General features: G+C 25.8%; 5 protein-coding genes across 8 annotated transcripts; 2 read left to right on the forward strand and 3 right to left on the reverse strand.

The window, feature by feature from the left end:
* Window positions 1–188: 188 nt before the first annotated feature.
* LOC122535945 (coatomer subunit delta) lies at window positions 189–3,728 on the reverse strand. The gene is made up of 8 exons (XM_043667889.1): window positions 3,575–3,728; window positions 3,354–3,393; window positions 2,031–2,254; window positions 1,544–1,929; window positions 1,289–1,459; window positions 901–1,214; window positions 487–803; window positions 189–385 (listed from the first exon to the last, which is right to left on the reverse strand). The coding sequence occupies exons 1-8, from the start codon at window positions 3,575–3,577 to the stop codon at window positions 296–298; spliced, it is 1,545 nt and encodes a 514-aa protein (XP_043523824.1). The 5' UTR covers window positions 3,578–3,728; the 3' UTR covers window positions 189–295.
* Window positions 3,729–4,368: 640 nt separating this feature from the next.
* On the forward strand, window positions 4,369–6,955 carry LOC122535942 (DNA-dependent metalloprotease dvc-1). The gene is made up of 5 exons (XM_043667885.1): window positions 4,369–4,615; window positions 4,698–4,858; window positions 4,945–5,053; window positions 5,163–5,282; window positions 5,349–6,955. The coding sequence occupies exons 1-5, from the start codon at window positions 4,511–4,513 to the stop codon at window positions 6,840–6,842; spliced, it is 1,989 nt and encodes a 662-aa protein (XP_043523820.1). The 5' UTR covers window positions 4,369–4,510; the 3' UTR covers window positions 6,843–6,955.
* A 194-nt stretch (window positions 6,956–7,149) lies between these two features.
* LOC122535938 lies at window positions 7,150–13,733 on the reverse strand. 2 transcript variants are annotated; one of them, XM_043667878.1, is made up of 22 exons: window positions 13,584–13,729; window positions 13,042–13,274; window positions 12,656–12,901; window positions 12,402–12,560; window positions 12,178–12,320; window positions 11,927–12,074; window positions 11,650–11,834; window positions 11,212–11,531; window positions 10,954–11,129; window positions 10,632–10,849; window positions 10,333–10,549; window positions 10,055–10,256; window positions 9,703–9,919; window positions 9,475–9,632; window positions 9,256–9,398; window positions 9,048–9,181; window positions 8,824–8,950; window positions 8,569–8,751; window positions 8,169–8,498; window positions 7,843–8,098; window positions 7,447–7,726; window positions 7,150–7,364 (listed from the first exon to the last, which is right to left on the reverse strand). In XM_043667878.1, exons 1-22 carry the CDS (start codon window positions 13,594–13,596, stop codon window positions 7,184–7,186), a joined length of 4,269 nt encoding a protein of 1,422 aa, XP_043523813.1. In that variant the 5' UTR covers window positions 13,597–13,729; the 3' UTR covers window positions 7,150–7,183. The 2 variants fall into 2 exon arrangements, with proteins under 2 accessions (XP_043523813.1, XP_043523814.1); XM_043667879.1 differs by lacking the exon at window positions 7,150–7,364 and having other exon boundaries at window positions 7,585–7,759; window positions 13,584–13,733.
* A 1,163-nt stretch (window positions 13,734–14,896) lies between these two features.
* On the reverse strand, window positions 14,897–20,947 carry LOC122535941 (PAX3- and PAX7-binding protein 1). Its single transcript, XM_043667884.1, has 16 exons — window positions 20,517–20,947; window positions 20,031–20,209; window positions 19,402–19,561; window positions 19,185–19,284; window positions 18,931–19,088; window positions 18,769–18,851; window positions 18,496–18,695; window positions 18,175–18,364; window positions 17,099–17,222; window positions 16,775–16,963; window positions 16,446–16,645; window positions 16,184–16,334; window positions 15,909–16,104; window positions 15,621–15,819; window positions 15,207–15,325; window positions 14,897–14,975 (listed from the first exon to the last, which is right to left on the reverse strand). The coding sequence occupies exons 1-16, from the start codon at window positions 20,701–20,703 to the stop codon at window positions 14,924–14,926; spliced, it is 2,487 nt and encodes an 828-aa protein (XP_043523819.1). The 5' UTR covers window positions 20,704–20,947; the 3' UTR covers window positions 14,897–14,923.
* A 329-nt stretch (window positions 20,948–21,276) lies between these two features.
* Window positions 21,277–22,059, forward strand: LOC122535954 (proteasome assembly chaperone 3-like). 3 transcript variants are annotated; one of them, XM_043667903.1, is made up of 4 exons: window positions 21,277–21,348; window positions 21,496–21,574; window positions 21,718–21,825; window positions 21,897–22,059. In XM_043667903.1, exons 2-4 carry the CDS (start codon window positions 21,510–21,512, stop codon window positions 22,057–22,059), a joined length of 336 nt encoding a protein of 111 aa, XP_043523838.1. In that variant the 5' UTR covers window positions 21,277–21,348; window positions 21,496–21,509. The 3 variants fall into 3 exon arrangements, with proteins under 3 accessions (XP_043523838.1, XP_043523837.1, XP_043523839.1); XM_043667902.1 differs by having other exon boundaries at window positions 21,281–21,421; XM_043667904.1 differs by having other exon boundaries at window positions 21,282–21,421; window positions 21,505–21,574.
* The last annotated feature ends 5 nt before the right edge of the window (window positions 22,060–22,064 follow it).

Raw genomic sequence — 22,064 nt, forward strand, 5'->3', positions numbered from 1 at the left:
AAAACTTTAGTAGTCTTTCTTTACTAATTATAAAACATCTGTATACATTTTTCTTCAATAGTTTAACATTATACATATACTAGATTGAACAAATTGTTCAATAAGTGTGTGTAAATTTCTTGAAATATATTCAAGCATCCATTGGTAAAAATAATGTGTAACAATAAAATTGTAACTTGAATGACAAATAAGTTGAAAATCTTTATCTTCAAAATTCCAATGGACAGTGCTAATTCTGTATTTTTGTACAAACTTAGCACAAGTAATCATCTTATTTTTCAATACTTTTATACTTTTATACCACTTCGTAATTATCAGTAAAGAAAACTGTTTCCACTGAATATTTAACTGGACTTTCATCTTCCACAAGTAAAACTTCAGTTACCTATAAAAATATAAAATTGTTTAATTTTTTGTGAACATATATTGAAATTTTGTTTTTTTTATCATACAACATATATACAATATAAATAAAAAATAGCGTACTTTGATATCAACATAAGATGTTTTAGACGAGAATGAAACAAGAAGAGGGAAGAAGTCTGCAGGAGTAGATGAAGGTGCTGAGAATTCCATTGAACCTGATTTGGTTGTTGCATCAACCACTGGTAAAGACCAGACAAGCGTATTTCGTCGTGCTTCATGGGTATACTGACCATCGCATTCACTTACTATGGGATTACATCCTATAGGTAATGGAATGTTTATTTGAACATCATTTAATTCCAAATTAAATTGTTCTAATTCATATTCTATGTTCACGTCACATCCACCTTCTCCGTTTTCAGATGGCCAACAATTAACTGTTTTAAACAACAAGAAAGATTATTTCTTTGTTACATAATAATAGATAATAAATCTAAAATTATATATAATTTGTATTTAATAAATTATTCCTACTTGAAATAGGTAATGCTGTCTCATCTTGAGCTTGCAATCGCCATTTTAATACTCCAACATCGGTATTTAATGGAAACGGTTTTGTAGGAATTTTTAAACCTATTTGGCCACGTGTTCTGAATAATTCTTTATCTACATTTGGATGCGTTTGCAATTGAATTCCTCTCGAATCTCTGTTTTCTAATTGTACACGGATTCGACCCCATTTTTCATCCGAAATATGTAATGTTACTAAACCATGCAGTTCAAAGTGTTGTAAACCACCGTCACGACCAATTCTTACATTAAGACGTTCTTCCTGTCGCAGATGAACTCTTAACATAAAAAAAATCAGTTATTTAATCAATAATATGTATGTGTATATAAGTTAAATAAATTAATATCTTACGGTTCAGTGTTAATTATCTGTGGTGTAAGTGATGTTGGTTTTGCTCCTGTTGTAGGTAAAGGTGTTGTTACAACATTTTCTCCTTCTTCCTTTAACTGATCTACAAATGAATCAACATCACGAGATTTTCCCCCTAATTTCATCGCTCCTGGACCAGCATTAACAGGCTTTCTGTATACACATAAAATATAAATATTTTTATAATATACTTTTTAATAAAATTACATATATATATACATATATATTATTTCTTACTGTGTCGGTGTATATGAAGGTCTAACTGTTTCTGGTACAAAATTAGTAGTATCTCTCACACTAAGTGTTGGTGTAAAGTTACCACTGCTATAAGAATTACCAAATCCAGGACTTTTAAGACCAGTTTTTTTAACTGCTTCCATTCTTTGTCTTTGTAATTCCTTTGCTTTCTCACGCATTTTATTTCTGGCTTCTCTTTCTTGAGTCATTCTTACAGCTTGATAAACTTTTTCTTCGTGTGAATCCATCTCTACAAATGTTCTAATCTGTGCTAAATTAACACTTTCTCTATATCCTAATGCAACTATTTCATCAAATGCAAATATCAAATTGAATGCATTTTCAGCTATTTCAAGTTCATCCATTGAATTGCAATATTCTGGTATCTATAAAAATTGAAATCATTTATCAAGTAAATTTATTAGCCAAATTATTAAATATTAGTTGAGAATCAAACATATTTATTAATTTTATATTTATAACTTACAACTCTCGCAAAAAGCCTCAATGTTTCTAAATCTTCTAATATATTACTAGCTTTTGTTGTGATTAGTAGCATATATACTTTTTCCAATGGTTGATAAACATATCTCACAGATTCTGTCTCTACAAATGTATGTTGTTTGCCAGAGCTCATTAACTTTGGAAATGCGGCAAGTAAACCTTCTATTCTGGCCTTTGTCATTTCAACAAATTGACGAGAAATAATAGCTAAAATTTATAAAGATTATTAAATTTTATTTGTTAATTACAATCGGCATTTAAAAATGACATTCATTCAAAAGAAAATAGAATATATATTTTATCTTAAAATCATACAATAATAGTCAATTAATCGCTTAATTTTCCCGAGTCGATATCAAAATAGCTACATTTGCAATGAGTAATTATTTTCATAAGATAACGACATATGTCATCATGTTCGTAGTGCATTTTATGGTGAGGAGATATATCATCATGCCTATACGTCGTTATGACGAACTATATCGTATTATGACGATAATATATAAAAACAATACAGTGATTTTCTTGACATGACGAAATATTTCGTCATACGCGGTTAAGGAATTAACGTCCAACCCGGCGTGGACCACGGATGGTTCACATATATGTTTCCAATTATGTATATTTTTTAAAAACATAATTTAAATTGGAAAATGAATCTAAATATAAAGTTATGGGAGGACGCTACATAATATCTACTAATTTTCAAAAATGTGTTGTTCTTGGTATCTTATTACTCATTATACGTTATTCTATCATGCAGAATATGGAAAAGCGCGCGGATTGAACGCATTAATAAATGAAATATACAACGAAGTTATATAAAATAATTAAAGAATTATTAAATTTTATAGTTTTTAAATATCTATTTATACATTTATATATAGAGTGATTCTTTTGTCAATCAACTTAATGGGAATGTCGATGTAATGATAATGTCGGCATGTGTGATTTATCATCAAACACTGACACTATCGCTGTATTAGAGTAGAGTTATATGTGTATATACATGTAACCTAAAAACGAAAGTGTGTAGTTGGCGACACTGTCCTTTGAGTCAATTAGCAAGAGAACCACTCTGTATATCATATTAGATAGCTAATTCATAGCACAATTTATAAACGTTACAATTAAAAACTTAAAAATATAACCATATATATAAGATAAAACAAACAGTTAAATATATTAAACAAATAAAATCGTAATTTCTTGAAAATTAAAAATGTAATGTTTGATATCAATACATGAATAATACACACATACAAGCATGCACAGGTGCGGTCCTGAAGAAATAAGCATTACTTACTTTTGCCTGCTTTTGTGCAGACTGCTGCAGCAATAAGTACCTAAAATAGTAAAAAATAATTTAATGATGCGATACATTTTAATTCTTTGCATGTTTTGTGTGAACCACGAGCGGTGGTTGACATCTGTGGCAACTGTTGGCCACACGGTCTTGTCATAAACATCTTTTATAATTTACATATATTGTCAATAACTCTAAATTAATGATAAACAAGTGCTTACCATTTTGCTGAATTATTCTGATACGTTATGTGATGTACGATTAACCTAATACAATTTTTACATAAGCCAATCCTCCATCCACATTATATATACAAATATAAGATCGCAAGCAGAGGGCGCACTATGCTGACGTGTGGCATGACGAAAGATATAAACCATGAATTAAATGATATTAAAGAATGGGTGATGTTTTGAAATATCGTATCATACACGTATAAATTAATGTTAAATACCAATATACATATTTCAATCGTATTATTATTCTAATTAATTAAGTAATAAATAAATTATATATATTTACATAGATTCATATAAATCACATTTCTCTGCATTAGTAATTTGTCGTATCGTGACATTGAGATAAAATTTGAGTTTGAATTGTAATAAACTTAGCCTAAATCTTCCTAAATTTCAAAAATATAATACATATATATAGAAAACTGTGACCTTGGTAATATATACCAAGATCATTGAAATTTTGATACTTTCTAAATTTAAATGTTTAAATAATTACACTGAATATTCAATAAAAATCATTTAATAAAGAATATTTAGTAAAGTTTAAAAAAATATATTTTAATTAATATTAACTTTCTGAATTAATTTAATATATAATATTGTACGTATTAACGTTAAAGAAAGTGGCAGCATTGACATAATGATATAGACCGTATTTGAAAGATTCTCTGTTGTTGATTTGAATATTATGTACTTTTAATATTATTCTCTTGTAATATAAAACTCTTCAATAATAATTATTTATTATTTTAAATATTATTTAAATATTATTTTAAATATTATTTATTATTTTAAAATATTAAGAAACTAATCAATAACATCTATGTAACCAGCAAAAGATACTTGATCTGAATTAAGCTTAATAGATCGAATTTTTCACCTTATATAATTTGAATCTGTCCTTATTAACACTTATAAATGATGATAAAATCACAAAAATCTCGTGATCGAGAATCACCATACAAATTACATCAACAAGATAATTGTTTTGGATTAACAGAAAATGCAGTTTTACCAAAAGATGTAAGTTCTTTTTTTTTACTATTATTATTAACATTAGTAACAGATACATATTTTATATTATGTTGGTTTTGCAAAAATTTAGAAGGATAAGGAAAATTATAAACCAAGGACATTAATTGATCAAACCTTGGAATTAATAGATCCAACACCTAATATTTATACATTGTTTGTACAATTTAACGAACGTTTTTTCTGGAATGTTTTACTTCCTGTGGAAGTTAAGTGGAGCCCCAGAATGACAAGGTATTTGAAGTTTATTCAAAGAATATTAAATAATATAAAGTTTACTGATAGTACTAAATTATTAATAATTACATTTGTGCATACAGTTGTGCTGGTATATGTAGTTATCATCCTAGAAATAAACAATGTGTAATATCACTTAGTCTACCATTATTAAAACTTAGACCAAGGAAAGATCTAGTTGAAACTTTACTGGTAAGAATTCTGTAGTATAATTATTTTTGGTCAACAATTAAATAACAATATATTAGAAGTACATATTATTAATAATTGCTAACTCTTATCATATAAATATATATTCTAGCATGAAATGATTCATGGGTATTTGTTCCTTACAAATAATAATCGTGATAGGAATGGACATGGTCCAGAGTTTTGTAAACATATGGATAGAATAAATAAAGCAGCTGGCACAAAAATAACTGTACGTATCTGTAATAAAATTAATATGATTGAACAATTTTGAATATTTTTTAAAATGTTTATATAGATATATCACAGTTTTCACGATGAAGTTAGATTATATCAACAGCATTGGTGGAGATGTAATGGTCCTTGTCAAAAAAGAGCACCATATTTTGGGACAGTACGCAGAGCCATGAATCGTGCACCAGGCCCATGTGATTTTTGGTGGAAGGAACATCAACAAACTTGCGGTGGCCAATTCGTTAAAATCAAAGAACCAGAGAACTTTAAAGCAAAATCTTCAAAGATTAAAGAGAAAGTAAAACCTTCTTCGAAAAATGATGATAATCAACCAAACAGTATGATGAATTGGCTTACAAAAAATAGTCCATCTATCACAGAATCAAAGATTATGTTTACTCCTAAAAGTACTAAATCAGCTGTAAATAATCAGAATTCTTTAAATGGATTTAAAAAGCTTGGGAATAATAATAACAATGTTTATGGTTGGGGTACAGGAAAAGCAAACAATTCAATTAATTTACAAAAATATGATAGTCCTAGTAGTACTATTAAAATTTCTACACCTAAATTTTCATCTTCTGGAATTGTTGGTGGCTCTAATATAGGTCGTAGTAATTTATTGGACAAATTATATAGTGATAATCATAGTCAGGCTTCAAACAAAAATACTATATTATCAAGAAAAAGAAATTCATTAACTAATGCTACAGAATTGAGGAATTCAATTGTTAAAGATAGTAAATCATTAAATGAAGTACAAATAAAACTTGTAGAATGTCCAATATGCAGTAATTTTGTGCCAAATAATGAGATAAATAAACATATAGATTTTTGTTTAAGACCAAATAGTGATAAAATAGACAAAAATAAAGAACAAGTTAGCATAAAAAATTCTAATAATAATAATTTTGTAAAATCAGAAACAAAACGGAATAATCCTTTATTTGCTCAAAAAAGAAAAAGTGAATCAAATACAATTTCGATTAAGCAGCCAAAAATAGATCAAATGGAAAATTATAAAAAAGCAAATTGTCCTATTTGTAACAAAAGTATTGATTTTATAGATATTAATGAGCATATTGATAGATGCCTTCTAGAAACAGATGATAATTTTATTATTAAATTGGATAATGCAAATGATAATAATATGAACAATTTAAGTACAATTATTATTAACAGCTCTTCTAGTGATGATTCATTTAATCTTTCAGTTACTGAAAATTCGGAAAATGTTAATCAAAATGCAAAAATTAAAAAAAATAGTGTATTGAATACTGTTTCACATAATTGTTTAGTCTGTAACGAATTTATTCCTTCTGGAGTGTCGTTAAATGATCATTTGGAAGATTGTATTGGGAATGTTTTTAATGACGATTTATCTTCCTTGACTCATTGTGATAATAATGAAATATTAAATACAGTTCCTGAAATATTGAATACAGCTACTGAAGTATCAATTGAAGAGAATAATAAATATCCTTGTCCTGTTTGTATGCAACTAGTAACAGAATCTCAAATGAATCAGCATTTAGATATATGTCTCACAAATACTTGAGTATATAGTAATAAAGTTTATAACATTCCTCTATGATTTATATTAATTAATAAGTTAAGTTTACAGATTATGTTAAATTTTATACCTTAGAAAAATAAATCACAATAAAAAAGTAATTGTAGATTAATATATAAAAGAAATATATTTGTAAATAACAATATTAAAATTTTGTATAATTTTCGTAATAAATTTTATAATTTGCTTTATATATTTATTCCTTATATATCTTATATATTTATTAAAATAATTTTTAAAATATTATCTTGAATATTGATGGATCAACATGAATTATAAAGTAAATGTTAAATCACATTAAGTAATTTTTTATATTAAATCAATTTTTATAAATAAAATAGTTTCTCATATAAATTATTAGTATCAAAGGTGTCTAATGCACATATACCACAGCTAAATTCTAATAGATACGTTGGAAAGAATAGAAGGATTTGTTCTTGTGTCCAATGCATGTATAAATAAAGATTAGGAATTATAATATCAATAGTATTACTGTCCAATCTTACTCTGAAACATAATATTTTATTTTTAATAATATATATTTAATATAGTTAAAAAACTATTTGTTTAGTATAACTTTTTTAATTACCTCTTTGAACCTAATGAATGAAACATAAAACTTTGTGGTAATGGAATATGTATTGTATTATTGTATACTGCTCCTCCAGTTTGATTAGGTACAATTTGTACTGTATCTATTTCATCATATATCTTGATACTAACACCATGTAAATCATTTCGTGCTGTGAATGCATATTTTGGATTTTCACTATAACACTGACCAAGCAACAGAACTTCAGGTTTATTGTGAAAAGGATAAGTAACATTGTGAATTGATCTTATATTATCTGGTGTTACAACACATGTGCCTAAATTTGGAAGTGATTAAGACAGGTAAGGTACTGTAATCAAATAGAATGAATTCTGCAGGTGCAAATAATAAACTATTTCTCTAAAATATTATGAATCATGGAAGAAAACTTACCAAAAAAAGCCTTAAATATTGATAGATCCATGTATTTATGAATTCTGGTTCGAGTTAAAAAGTAATCTATGATATCATAATTATATTCAATCGCTATTTTGTCATTATTAAGTGATAATTCACCAATATCTAATTCTTTTGGAAATGTTGCTGTCACAATAAATTTCTTAGAACTAGAATCTGAACTACTATTTCCACCAATTAGATCATAGAAGGCTCGAAATTTCCAAGCTAAATTTATCAAGTTTTGTGGCATCTAATTACATAATTAAGATTAATATAAATTAACATCTTGATGATTATTAGCAATATAATATTAAATTTACATTTTCATGTTGTGCAACAATTTGATATCTTCTCAAGGTCGATAATTCTCTTGAAGCTTCATAACAGGCATCAGAGAATGGGGTAAAACGTTTTCCTTTAGATTGTTTTCGACATTCTTCATAAGGCCATTGTGATTCTTTTGCATTTTTTAATTGATCTTTACTAATTTCACCAAGTAAATCTAATGTAACTGAAGATCCACTACATTTGCCTTTTGCTGTATCAGAATATCCCCAAACAACATTTAATGCAATTCTAGCAGAATCACTTGGCTTAGTACTCAAAAAATTCCATTCCCAAGGTACTTCTTTTTCTGCTTCTAGACAAAACTAAATAGTAGAAAATTGTATATTATTTTGTTTTATTTTTCTTTTAATTATAATTCTATGTATAAAGTACCTTTAAAATCTTTCGACCTGGTATAATTTTAGTTGCTTTAATTTTAATCATATCAGACATCCAACTGGTAATCTCGTAAAGTGCAGCTATGTTCCACTGCTGAAGAATTTGTGATGACTCTGTATTGAGATGTGTTAAAGACAGCACATGATGACTTGGAGTTTTAATATATTCAAATTTTACCTAATAAAACATATTCAATGTAAAGTTAATTACTTTATTCACTATTAAAATATAAAAAATCTTAATACTAACTTGAGTACGTTGGGCATCAATTGTACTAATATATGCAGCTAAACCACAACTACCTTTTGGTGGCACATATGTGCAGTAATCTAAGAAATGAAGAGCTGTTAAAGCAAACTCCAGAAATGGCCAAATACTAAAACAATCCAGAATAAAAATATAATAAGTAGATATCTATCATTTAATAATTGTTATAACAAAAAATGTACATGTATACTCTGTATTTAACTCACGGATAGTTAGCTCGATGTGAAGAAAACACATCTCGAATTAATTTTTCTCGTGGTATTACATTTTCACAGTCAAAAAGTTTTACGTATATTTGACCACCCAATTCTGATAATTCAATTTGAAATAGATCTACAGTCTATAAGAAAAAAAATAATTAATATTTTGATAAATATTTTTTTGGATAGAAAAAAATTTTTAATTATTACCTACTTTTGGTTTGTATGTTGGTGATTTTGTAACTAAATATAATTGAGAACAAGTAGGACAAATTTGATGTAATTTTGCTTTAATATTTAATCCTTTTATATTAGTGGATGTTCTGGCATGAGCTGTGATGCCTATTTTAAGATGTTCTAAAAAATTATAATATACAGCGTTTATAATATAATTCTTAATAAATTCTAGATTTAAGTAATATTAACATTATACCTCCAGGAGTGTTATACGAAATGAATGGACGATCTTTAAATCCAACTGTAATATTAATTGGAAGATATCCATGAATAGAATGTGCCCTTTCTGCACTATGCCATGTATCAATTAAAGGATTATAACTTTCTATTATTTCCGACTTATGAATAGATGTTCTAAAAATATCAATTGCATAATATAAAACATTGCCACAAAAATGCGAAGTTGTGAATTATTCTATTATACCGTAATATAACGTGATTATTACGACCAACTGAAATATATGTAAAATTCCCTCTCATAGAAAATAATGATGTTGTAATAACTGCAAGTCTAACATTTGCTCCTAGATCTGTAACTTGGATTGATTCCATTGTTAATGGAACATTAATACGTTGTTGATTAACATGAAACTCCATATTTTGATATATATGATATATATTATCAGATAAGGAAGACAAATCTAAAAAAAAATATAGATATAAAAGCAATATTTAGATATATTCAATTCAATTCCAGCAATTGTATTTATATTGAGATATAAAAGCAATGTTTAGATATATTCAAAATTTTTAGAAATGATCATTTATAAACTCACATTTAAATCCTTTAATAATGTTTGTTTCATTAAGATGAAGACATAAAACTGTTTTTTCTTGAATACGTGCAATTACTTCTAAATGTACAGGTCCATTTTGCTTTTGATCTAACTTAAATTGTTTTAATATATCCTTTACTTGTGTTGGACCATCTAGATGTGTTGATAATGAATGTAGAAGACCTTCAGCTTTAATATATAACTACATATACATAATGTTTAAAATATTAAAAAATGTCACCTTATAATAATTAAATAATTTTAAATCAAATACTTACAGATACATGATTCATATTGATTCCATTTCCATAAGTATTTATAGTTACGTATAAAACTTCAGGTATGTTTGTTAAAGGATTAGCAATAACAATACCATGTATCATAGCACCAAATTTTCTATATGTATCCTGATAGTCAAATAAATAGTTACCAGTAATTAAATATGGATTTGTAGTTGGACGAAGTACTCGTGTAAATTGTGCAGCTATCGTACCTCTGTAGATTAGAGTCACATACAAAAATGATATTTCATTATTATAAAAATTACATTATATAAATTTATAGTAGTTCTACATACATATGAATGTAACAAGGATGAGTAGTACGTTGTATAGATTTCAAAATAGTATAAAAATAATTATATAAATGTTGACTGGATTCACTTTGCATGTACCAATATAATGATATTAATCTGCTTGGTGTAGGACTAGAAACAATAAGTAGTGTCAATGCTGCTACCCTCATTTCTAAATGCTCAGTCCTATTTATTAAAATTGGATAATAGACACGATATATCTGTGATACAAAATAAAATAAAAATAATATTTAATAATTTTTTATATTTATACAGAGATTTAATAATTTTTTATATTTATATCTATATTTATGAAACTACTTACAACATCAGGCCTTAAAGGAGCAGTTGAAAGTGATGCCCATGCAGCAAGAACACGAAAATGACGTGATTCTGCATTATTACCACTTGCAATAGGTTCTAAAAATTCAACTACTCTTCCTAGCTGTATATTTGCTAATCCTTCTAGCCAAATCATTTTTTTTTCATATTCCCTATTCTCTATGAATTATATTATTATAATAATACAATAATAAAAGCATATATATAAAATTTGTTTAACATACATATATTTATTACATACCTGTAAATTTATCAAGATACAAGCGTACGTAATCATCTAACATCTCATATGGACAATATAATAAACAAGTCTTATAAATCAAGGTGCCGTATGTAAGAATAGCGGTGTTTTGAACTTCAACAGAAACCTTTTCTGGCAAATTTAGAAACGTTTGTAAATTTATTAATAATTGAATGTCAGGTTTTCGTATATGAAATGGCAACTGAGTGAGAAGTTGAATTGCGGACATATCCGAAACTTTTTTATCTTGGATTAATTCTAATATAAACAATGCAGCTTCTTTAGTACCAACTTGTGGGAGAGCTTCAAGAAACATATTTCTACAATAACATAAAAAATATGTTTTATAAATAACATACAATACAATAACATAAAAAAATATATAATATATTTTATAAATTATTAAAATTATAAATAATTATCAAAAATTTTAAGCACCGTACTGTTTCTTCTTTATAACTTGTTCCTGAGATTTTTGTGTATGCATTGCGTAAGTCAATAACATCTAACATTCCAAGATAGTAGAGTAATACAGTTATTGTTGTATTATGTAAATTATTTGTCTCTATATCCAAACCAGGATTTTCAAGTCTCAAACTTAATCGATCTAATAAAGTTCCTATCTATAATAAATATTATGTATATATAAAATATAAAATATATAATAGCATTACATATCAGCTACAAATAATAAATTTTTCAAAATCAAACTTACAGAGGTAAAAACAGTATTTTTGTCAAAAATACCTCTGCCTTGAGTGAGATCAACTTCTGGGAGTTCATGTTGTAGAACTTTGAAATATAAATCTTTAATAGATATCTTATCTACTGTTTCTTTCACCGAAATTAATTTAAAAATTTGTCTGTATATCATGAAATTAATGTAAAAAGCACAGAAAAGAATAGTTTTAGTAATATGAAAAGATAATTTCATAAAATAAAATAATTTTTATTTCCTAAACATACCTTGTAAAATGAAAATGTGCTTCTCCAAAATTTTGGAAAGGTTGAATATAAATGCCTCCAGAAGCATTAACAAATAAAATCTCATTTAAAGATCCATTTACTTTAGTTTTGTATAATCTTTCACTGGACTTCAATATTGGATTCTAAGTATATATGAAATTTATTGTATGTAATAAAAAATAATAAAAAAGTTAATAAAATAAATAAAGATATATACAACATACTTGATCTCCATTAGGACATAACATATTGGGAACATTTGACCAAGTGTAATGAGGATGTCCAATACAAGTTCGTGGATCAAAAAATTTTCTAATTAACCACTCATTTTTTTGTTCAGGATTAACAACATATTCAATATTGCATTGACCATAATGATTTTTCTATATATATAATAAAATATATTACTTAAAATAGAAACAAAACCAATACACCTTAAAAACTATATAAAAAATACTTATTAAACATAATGACTTACTTCAGTTGAATGAAATGCTGTTTCCTTCTCTAAGTTAGACAGATCTAATTGTAAAATTCCTGCTATACTTCTTTTTATATTTACAGACCATGGTGATATTGCTTCTGTAGTAAAATTTTCAATAAGACCATTTCTATATATAATTTGAAATGGTTTTAGAAGATCAGTCACATCTTCAGGAATATCTTGATTTTTTCCTTGTTCTTGAATTTTACCATTCCAAATAGTCATTTTTAATGATTCCAACTATTTGTAAATATTAAATATATACACACTTCAATAAAATTGTTAATTTCATTTTTATATTACTGAAGATGACATTTTAAAAGCAAGAAAAAATATAGTTTATTTTTCACATTCTGTTATTTGTCAGTTGTGAAATATACCTGCATTGTAGCAATATCTTGTTCTGCTTGAATTTTAAGTTTCCCATTAAAACCCCATGAAGATGATGCACCAGATGGTAATAAAACACCAGAACTTGAAAGTGCATTGTAAGAATATACATATTCTTTTCCTGATTGAAATATACTATTTGTAACATGACTATTACAAAACAGGAAAAATAGAAATATAATTTCCTTTAATTTATGCATTAGTATTTGTATATAATTAACATCTGTAAATAAACATTTTAAATTAATACATGCATGAAACATCTTTGTTTTATATAATTTAATTTCATAATTTTATATTAAACTATATTGAACTATATTTTATACTAAACTATATTTTAGTGACATAATATTTAAATAAATTCAACAAATTATATTATTCATGATATGTTATAGTTATATAAATTATATCAATTGAATTATGTACATGCTTATATAAATATTATTTATTTATAATAAATATTTTGCAACATTACTCACAATTTAATTAGTATCATTTATAGTTATAAAAAATAAAAATATTTATTCTGTACCTGCGAATTTCATGGTGTACAATAGTGGCTTAACAAAAGTGAACTGAGTTCATAGAAGTCAAGAGATGACCCTTGCTGTCCCTATCTCTGTGACCCATGAACACGTCTTCACTATCTGTGTGAATAAAACTTATCTCCTGTCTAAATTATCTTCAATTATATAAATCAACCTATTACATTTTTCTCTGTGTATTTTATATGATATCCAAATCATACATCATAATTTTCTTTAATCAAATAAATATTAATTTCAAAGAAACATTTCTTTTCTAATAATAATAAGATATAATAATTTAAAATATAAAATGTAAGATATAATTTATTATATACATTTTCTTAATAAATTGTATAATCTTACTTATAGCAAAAAATAGTTTCAAAAATGCAATACAACATGCATACAATAATTACATGAATGTATTAGTTTTAAATGAACACTTAAATTTTATCTAATAAATAAAGTAAAATTTATCTTTTCTACAAAATGAATTATATTAAACGATTTAATAAATAAAATGATACTTATAATAAAAATATTTTTTTTAATTGTAAGAGGAAAACTAAATGCAATTTAATATTTACATATTTATTTTGATATACTTCTATTTTTATTATTTACAATCATTATTGGAAAGTATATTATATAATTAGAATCTTATTTAGTATATTTCTATACAAAATTACATTTTATATATTATATACTAATTGTACTGCAATTCATGTACAAGATTATTTTAGTAGAGTAACTAGCATAATTGTACCAATGATATAATGTCTATAATTTAAACTGATGTAACTTCACAAGAAAAGATCACATAATGATCTATTTGGTCTCTTTTTAAAGTGTAAAGCCTTTAATTTGACAATCGATCATTGAAAGTAGATGACGAAATGTTAAGATCTCTTGAGTTTTTGTCGTTTAACCCTGATACTCAAAATAGAATAAAATTGTAGGAAAAAATCATATAGGAAGTTTTAAGGGTTCATTGTAAAGAAAAAATTTCAATTTTCAAGATTATAGTGGATTTTGTTATGAAAAAAAATTTTTAATGTTTTTCCATGTGATTGAATTTTCGAGAAAAAGTATTTTCACTTTGCCACTTCCTACATGATGTAAAATCGTCTTCGACTGTTAAAGTATAGCCTTCACGTTTTAAAATAATATCAAGTTATATGATCTTTTTTTACGAAGTTATATCAGTTTAATAAATTATTGAGAATTTTTCATTGTTATGCTAGTTACTGTATGTGTATAAAATTATAGGTAGGCATTAATAATGAATATCATAAAATAAAAATACCATGAAACACGATTAAGAAATGCGCATATAATTAATACATTACAAAGGTTTAATTATTTTTAAGATGGACTTCGAATATTCCCAGGCTTCGCTGTAAAAGTGAATAATTAATTTAAAATATATACGAAAATTTAAAATATATACGAAAATTTAAATTTATACTTTACTGATAATTGATATATTTTATACATAAAAATAATTCGCGAAATCAAAACGCGAAATTCGAAATAGCAGACGTATCTAAGATTATTTATTTACTTATTAGAACTATTAGAACTTTGAAAATAAAATGATTTACTTATTTAATAAAGAGTTTACTTACTTATGTGCTGGATTTGCTTGATCTAATTGTTCACTAAGTTGTTGAATAAGTGTAGCAAACATTTTGAGATGCTCTATTGTTTCACCTTGTAACCAAGCACGAGGAAGTGTACTCATTACCTATTATATAAAACCATTTAGATAAGAAAATAGAAAATAAGTGTACAGAAATAAAATGTATGTAAAATTTAAAATAGTCAAAGCAATATAGTTTTTTAATACAGTGTTGCAAAACAGTATTGGAGTGAATGAGAGAAACGAGTGAGAAAAGAGAAAAATATGTACACCAAGCCCACATGGTTCTAATGCGAAATAAAGTTTATTACCACTTATATAAAAACATTTGTAGTATTTCCTAAGGAATGTTTACTTAAAAGTTTAGAAAAATTATTGAAATAAATGTAAATAAACATACCATATTTGCTTTAAATAGTGCATCAGTTGGAACAGATACTCTTAAGCCAGCTAAAAGATATCGATTTAATAGTGAACCAAGAGCTAAATTTTTCAATTGTGTGTCTCCAAGAAGACCCTGCCAGCTTAATAAATTTCTTAAAAGTTTTACAGCCATAGAAAACTGTCTTTGAAAAAATTGGTGTTTGGTATCTAAGACTCTAAAATATAAAATAAAAAATTATTAACATTATAAAAATATTATTAATTACTTTAAATGAAAATAATTATATATTAATTATATACTAACTGTTTTGGAAAAATTGGTATAAAAACGTCATTTTCAACTGCTGATTTAATTTTTTCCAGTATGGCATTAAATAATGTTTCTAATGGTTTACTTGTATCATTTAAATTTGGATAATCCCTAATAAGACGATTTACTGTGCCTACAAGTCGTAATGTTTGCGATGTAGACATTGGATCCCAAATTCTCTCAACTATAGCTATAAATAAAAATAATTTTGTAAATTACTACAAAGTTTCTAATTAGCATTTTAATTATAGTAAATGAAATAACCTTACATGTTAGTTTAGGTATAACAATTTTTTCTACTGTGAATGGTACTAATCTGACATCTGGATCTCTTTTTAGTGACTCCTCTGTTTCCTTATTATTTAATGCATATAGAAGTAAAGTATTATACCATTTTGTTCTCTCTATATCTGCACTTTCCTAAAAATAAAAAAATTTTTATTTATAGTACGTATTTTATTCTGCCAGTATTATATTTATAGTATTATATTTATAGCTAAAATATATGCAAGTTTGATGTAATGAAAGTACCATAATAGGATTCCACGTCAATAATTGTAATCTAATAATCGGAGAAATGATTTTAGGTATACATAAAGACACATAAGCTTCCATATAAGCATCTCTATCAGTTTCTCTCCAAGATTCTAGTTTTGAAAGTATTCCTCTTATTGTACAGTACTCATCCATGACATCAGAAAATATTTCTTTACTTTCACTATCAATTTCATCTGAAAATAAACAAAAAAAGAATTTCATTTCAAAAAATAAAATTAGAACATGTGATCAGCATATTAATTAGATAATAACGGACACTGTAAATTCTACTTCTTCCTAAAATAAATTTGATAAAATACAACCTTTTGTTTGTTTAAACGCGAGATTTTGTTGCTCAGTAACTTCATCATCACTAGACATTCCGTCAATATGTTTCGGTAATGTGGGAGCTAATTCTCTAGCTCTTCTTCGACGAGCTCTTCTTCCTTCTCTTTCTGTAGCTCGACGAATACGAGCTTCAACTTCTGGCCCTTTTCGTATAAGTTGTCCTCCTGTAATTAAAAAATGATTCGTACATAAATTATACTGATAATAATATAGTTCCATTTAAGTATTTTTATATATATTTTTATATTTTTTTCTACAAATATAAATAATCGTGTATAATTAATACTAAAATAACTGACTTGCAGCTGTTGTAATTTCTTCTGCTTGATCCCTTGTATCTTGTCGTCTTCTTTCCATTAGTTCAGTTGCACGTTCACTATAAAGATCTAACCAGCGCTGCTCCAATCCAACAACCAGCGGCAGCTAACAAAAAAGTTACATATTAACATTGACACATTGAATTAACTCAATGACTTTGGGAATTATTTTTGTTTCAGAAAATGTTCATATAAAATTTTAGTAATATTTTTATAAATTTAGTTTAAGTAATTTATAAAAGATAACATAATATATATTTTATACATACTAAATAATACATATTTTGTACAAAATAATATTTTTGTTTAACATTTGCTGGAACTTAATTTGTAATTCCACAGCCATTGGATATCTTTTGATTAAAAAGTTGAAAATAAATATTACGATTTACTTACCACATATATTAATATATCTTTTCAATTTTTATAAATACTTAAAAATAATTTTTACTACACGATAATTTTTTTATACAGAGAAGATACTGACCCCCGGCAATGCAAATGTACATTATATACACACATATATATGTGTATATATGTATATATATATATATATATATATGTGTGTGTGTGTGTGTGTGTTCTAATTTTTTTTCTAAAATTTTAAACTTTACTTTAATATGCATTTTTCTTTTTTTTTTTTAACTTTATGATATAAATACGATAAAATAACATAATAACTAAAGTATACTAATAAAATAATATAAAAGAAATAATAGAAAGGGAACTTCTAATTCAATAATAAATCTTTAAGAGCATATTCTGTTATACCTTCTAATATTTAAATACTTAAATATTTCTAGTATTTAAAATTTTTTGATAATGCATTTAGCAATGATTATTATAATATAATATTATCTAATAAATAATAAATGTATAAGTATTATATAAAATAAATTTAAAAAATATTTAAAAGAAAGCTGTAGTACATTTATTGTCGTTAACATATTTAGTAAGAAAAATGCATTATTTTCTAATATGGCTGAACAATTACACAGCCAAAAATTGCATGGAAAACCCCAGTGCACATAAAAAAACGTGACAGCGTATAAACCCACCTTCTCATCAAGACACTCTACCAAGTCAGTGACATACCCACGCAACTCTTGGTAATATCTGAAGCGCTGCGCAAGCTGCGGTGCACGAATTTCACCATCATCCAGTTCTTTCACAGTTTGTCCTAACTCTTGTTCTAAATGTTCCTGATCTAATTGATGACGTCGATGTACTTCTTTTAAACTGTCCAATCTACAAATTATATTTTTACTTCAATTTTACAGAAATAAAAAAAAACTATTTTTATATTTCAAAATTAAAAAAATTCTAAGATTATATTATATTTTAGATAATTTAGATAGTATTAATCCAGTTTTCATTACCTTGAACGCATTTTATTCACGACTTCTTGAGGAGTAATTGGTACCATTTTTGTAGGATCTGGGGGCTGAATTGCGGGAGGCGGTGGTGGAGCTGGCATCATCATCATTTCCAGAGATATTCCACTTCCCATCATTGAATTTACATTCATACCCATTGAATATTGTTGTTGTATCATGGAATCCTGTTGCGCTGCTGCAATCTAGATATTTTTATATATTATTTACTATAAATCTAATAATGTACATCAGAGAAATTTTTCATACAAATGTTACCTGTGCACCAGTCACACCTTTCCTAATCTGTTGAGCTTCCCATTCTTCTTCTTCGTTTTCATGTTCACTTTCATCATCAGAAACTAAAAAAAAACACAATGTATTTACATTTATTAAATAATAAATAATAAATCATTAATAAATAATAAATCAAAATCTAACGTTTTAATGGAACTTGTGAAGCAAGAAATGCTTCTCTCCTTTTTTCTTTATCACGTGCTTCAGTGTTAACAGTCATATCAATTCTGTCTTGTGAATCATCATCATCACTTCTATCATGATCTTCTTCTCTAATAAGTCTTGATTTACCTTTATCATCACTGGAAATTAACATATTAAACATTTTAAAATTTAATAGCAATTAATCAAATTTTGAAAATTTTATACTATACTAATTATGTCACAAAAAATATTACCTTTGTTCTTCTATAGGGATATAATCAGTTCCTAACTCTCTTGCTTTTTGTCTGCATTTTCTAGCTGCATGTATCATTGCAGCATCTGGTATACAACCACCTTGTAAATATAAAATAATATTCATTACAATATTTTCAAAACATTTCAGAAAATAAATATAAAAAATACAAAATAACAAGCTTTGACTATTATAGATATCAATTAAATATTACATACTTTCAAGAAGAATTTTCATTGTATCAGCTTTATCTGTATTTCTTCTAAATTTATGACTGCGTGGTTCATCTTCTTCTTCATCAGATGTATAATCATCTTTCCCAGCTGCTAATGCAGCTCGTCCATTTAGAATTAAAGGTCCTGCATTTTTTATTTTAACCTAGTGATAAAAATTTTTAACTGAATGAAACAAAACAATTAATTAATTAATAGAAGTATGGCTAATATTAGATTGTATTGAAATATTAGAAAATATTTTTGTATTTAGAAAAGTGAAAATATTAATAAAATGTAATATTACAATCTTTTTGTAAGGAAATTTAATTAATTTTGTAACTACCTGTATGTATGTATTTAGTGTATGGACTTATCTGCATTGCATAATATATATCCATTATATCAATAGAATAATATAAAATATGTTAAAACACGTTTACATTTTAAAACTACATGGTTTATGAAAGAAAAATTCTATCAAAGATATATTTGCACATATTGATAATCTTTGTTATACTTTCAATGGATGTTAAATATAAAATATAATAATGAAATAAATTTCGATTTAAAAATGACAAATGTTTGAACCCTGAGAAATTCTAATAATAATAAACATCATAGAAATAGCTTACTACTAGATCATCTGTCTTTATTTCTAATTCTTTTTCCAGTTTAACAGACATATTTGGTTGTTCAGAGTCCACTTGCATTTTCTCTTCACCTTTCTTTTTTTTCCTTTCGTAATCTAGTTGTTTCATTAATTTTTTGCTCCTAGATGATTTCTTCACTTTAAAGACCTCTCCATCGTCCGCTGTGGAATAATAAATTTTTAGTTTTTTATTATAATAAGTATACTAAATATATTTCGTGAATAAAAATATTTATATTAACTAAAATGTTATTTAACATTATTTAAAAAGTCTATGTATCAAAAATTTAAGTATGTTAATTAATTTTTTCCATTTCATTATGATCTTAATATTAAATATAACGAAATTCGTAATTTTTATGTGGTATACGATTTAACTAAAACCATTATAAACAATATATTTTTATTTTATAATAAATGTGCATCTGCATAAATACGTGTAAGTGCACAAATAATCCTGAAAAAATACCTTCTTCCAGCTCCTCTCCAAAACTAAGGAGCGTCTGCTTTGGCTTATCTTTCTTCTTTGCTTTCGACTTTACAGGCTGGGTATCTTCTACTTCCATTCTATTTTCATTATCCTCATCATCGTCGTTGAACGGTCGACGGCGGATATTTCTTTTCGGTTTATTAAATAATGACATTGTCCTTAACATCAATCAGTCTGTTTAAACTATTCACACATATATACTATCCTTAGGTTAACTACTTAAGTTACTAATGGTAAAAAAAAAATAATTCAAAATTCATAGTATATCAGCTAATATGACAAAATATTTTGGAAAGTGTTCATTTACAACTTCTTATAACGTTAACTAAACTCGTAGATATGCAACATTAATCAAAAAATGCGACACCTTCATGAAATTGTAATATGGATTATCCACTGAATAAGAAACCTTGTAGTTGTAGAATCGGTTCGAAGAAAAGCTCTCAAACTTCATACACATGAATTTGATGCATTTCCTTGTTTGGCTTACTGATTGGTTTGTTGTTTATTTTTGCATTTGCGCGTGTGCGTCTAGTTTTTAAATTAAATATTCATTTTTCTCGTTAATCACTTTTACAATGATAAATTTTATTTGTTTCTATATTAAACTGAATGTTTTATATTAAATATTATAACATTATTATAACATTGTAGTGCAATCTGAAATAAGCGTTATAACATTATTATAACATTATAGTGCAATCTAAAAAAAATACTATAAATGTTATCAGTGCAGACAACACTTACTAAAATTTTAAAATGCACTAGAAACAGTCACAGCTATAGAAACAATGTGTGTTAATTAAATTGTGTAAATTAAACTCTGAAAACTGATTATTTTAAGTTAAACATAAATTATTTAACATGTTACTAATATAATATAGGTATTTATTAAATTATTTCTGTATTAATATTATAAATTTTATTAATATTTCAATGCTTGTAATTTAAATTACAAATAACGTAGCAAATATGAAAAATCATGCTTGTGTAATTACTCGTGGTCATCATACTGATATTGCTTTGAAGATTTATAGGTAATAAAGTAAAGAATATATTAATTTCTATTGTCATAATTTATATTTATTCAAGATAAGAATCATAGATTCAAATTATTTAAGAATCCTTTTTTAAGAATTCCTAACTAGTTTAAAATATTTGTGTTGATATTTGTTTATAGTAATCGCACATTATTAATCATAACACATTTTAAAAAATTTGGATCACTGATTGCGATAAGCCGTGGATCTTTGTTCAATCAATACAATAATAGTATATATTCTGCTAAGTAAGTAATATTACCATCGATAATATATCTATAGTTTTAAATTATGACATAAATAATGACATTGATTTTAGAGTATTGTTTGGGAAAGATGATGTTGAAGTTGTGGCAGCTGCCCGCTATATAGCAGAACAAATTAATGTAGATAAACCATTATTAATTTCAATATCTTTAAAAGATTATGAACCAGACACTTTAAAAGCTATAATTGCAGCTATAAATGATATGAAAGCATGATGTTA

Source organism: Frieseomelitta varia, unplaced genomic scaffold (genome assembly GCF_011392965.1).
Source record: "Frieseomelitta varia isolate USP_RPSP 00005682 unplaced genomic scaffold, Fvar_1.2 scaffold_790, whole genome shotgun sequence".
Taxonomy (NCBI): Eukaryota; Metazoa; Arthropoda; class Insecta; order Hymenoptera; family Apidae; genus Frieseomelitta; species Frieseomelitta varia.

Bases quoted from the DNA above. Each gene is read 5' to 3' on its own strand.
- LOC122535941 (XM_043667884.1), bottom strand. From the start codon at position 20,703: ATGTTAAGGACAATGTCATTATTTAATAAACCGAAAAGAAATATCCGC. The intron at 19,562-20,030 runs GTAAGCTATTTC...TTTTATCACTAG, and splicing joins TAAAGACAGATGATCTAGTA to GTTAAAATAAAAAATGCAGG. The intron at 16,105-16,183 runs GTAAGGTTATTT...TTTTATTTATAG, and splicing joins TGTTATACCTAAACTAACAT to CTATAGTTGAGAGAATTTGG.
- LOC122535942 (XM_043667885.1), top strand. From the start codon at position 4,511: ATGATGATAAAATCACAAAAATCTCGTGATCGAGAATCACCATACAAA. The intron at 4,616-4,697 runs GTAAGTTCTTTT...GCAAAAATTTAG, and splicing joins ATGCAGTTTTACCAAAAGAT to AAGGATAAGGAAAATTATAA. The intron at 4,859-4,944 runs GTATTTGAAGTT...TTGTGCATACAG, and splicing joins TGGAGCCCCAGAATGACAAG to TTGTGCTGGTATATGTAGTT.
- LOC122535945 (XM_043667889.1), bottom strand. The intron at 1,930-2,030 runs GTAAGTTATAAA...CAATTTTTATAG, and splicing joins TGAGGCTTTTTGCGAGAGTT to ATACCAGAATATTGCAATTC. The intron at 1,460-1,543 runs GTAAGAAATAAT...ATGTGTATACAG, and splicing joins CCTTCATATACACCGACACA to AAAGCCTGTTAATGCTGGTC.
- LOC122535938 (XM_043667878.1), bottom strand. The intron at 11,130-11,211 runs GTATGTAATAAA...TATAATTCATAG, and splicing joins GTATCTTGATAAATTTACAG to AGAATAGGGAATATGAAAAA. The intron at 10,850-10,953 runs GTAAGTAGTTTC...TTTGTATCACAG, and splicing joins CTCCTTTAAGGCCTGATGTT to ATATATCGTGTCTATTATCC.
- LOC122535954 (XM_043667903.1), top strand. From the start codon at position 21,510: ATGAAAAATCATGCTTGTGTAATTACTCGTGGTCATCATACTGATATT. The intron at 21,575-21,717 runs GTAATAAAGTAA...ATTTGTTTATAG, and splicing joins ATTGCTTTGAAGATTTATAG to TAATCGCACATTATTAATCA. The intron at 21,826-21,896 runs GTAAGTAATATT...CATTGATTTTAG, and splicing joins AATAGTATATATTCTGCTAA to AGTATTGTTTGGGAAAGATG.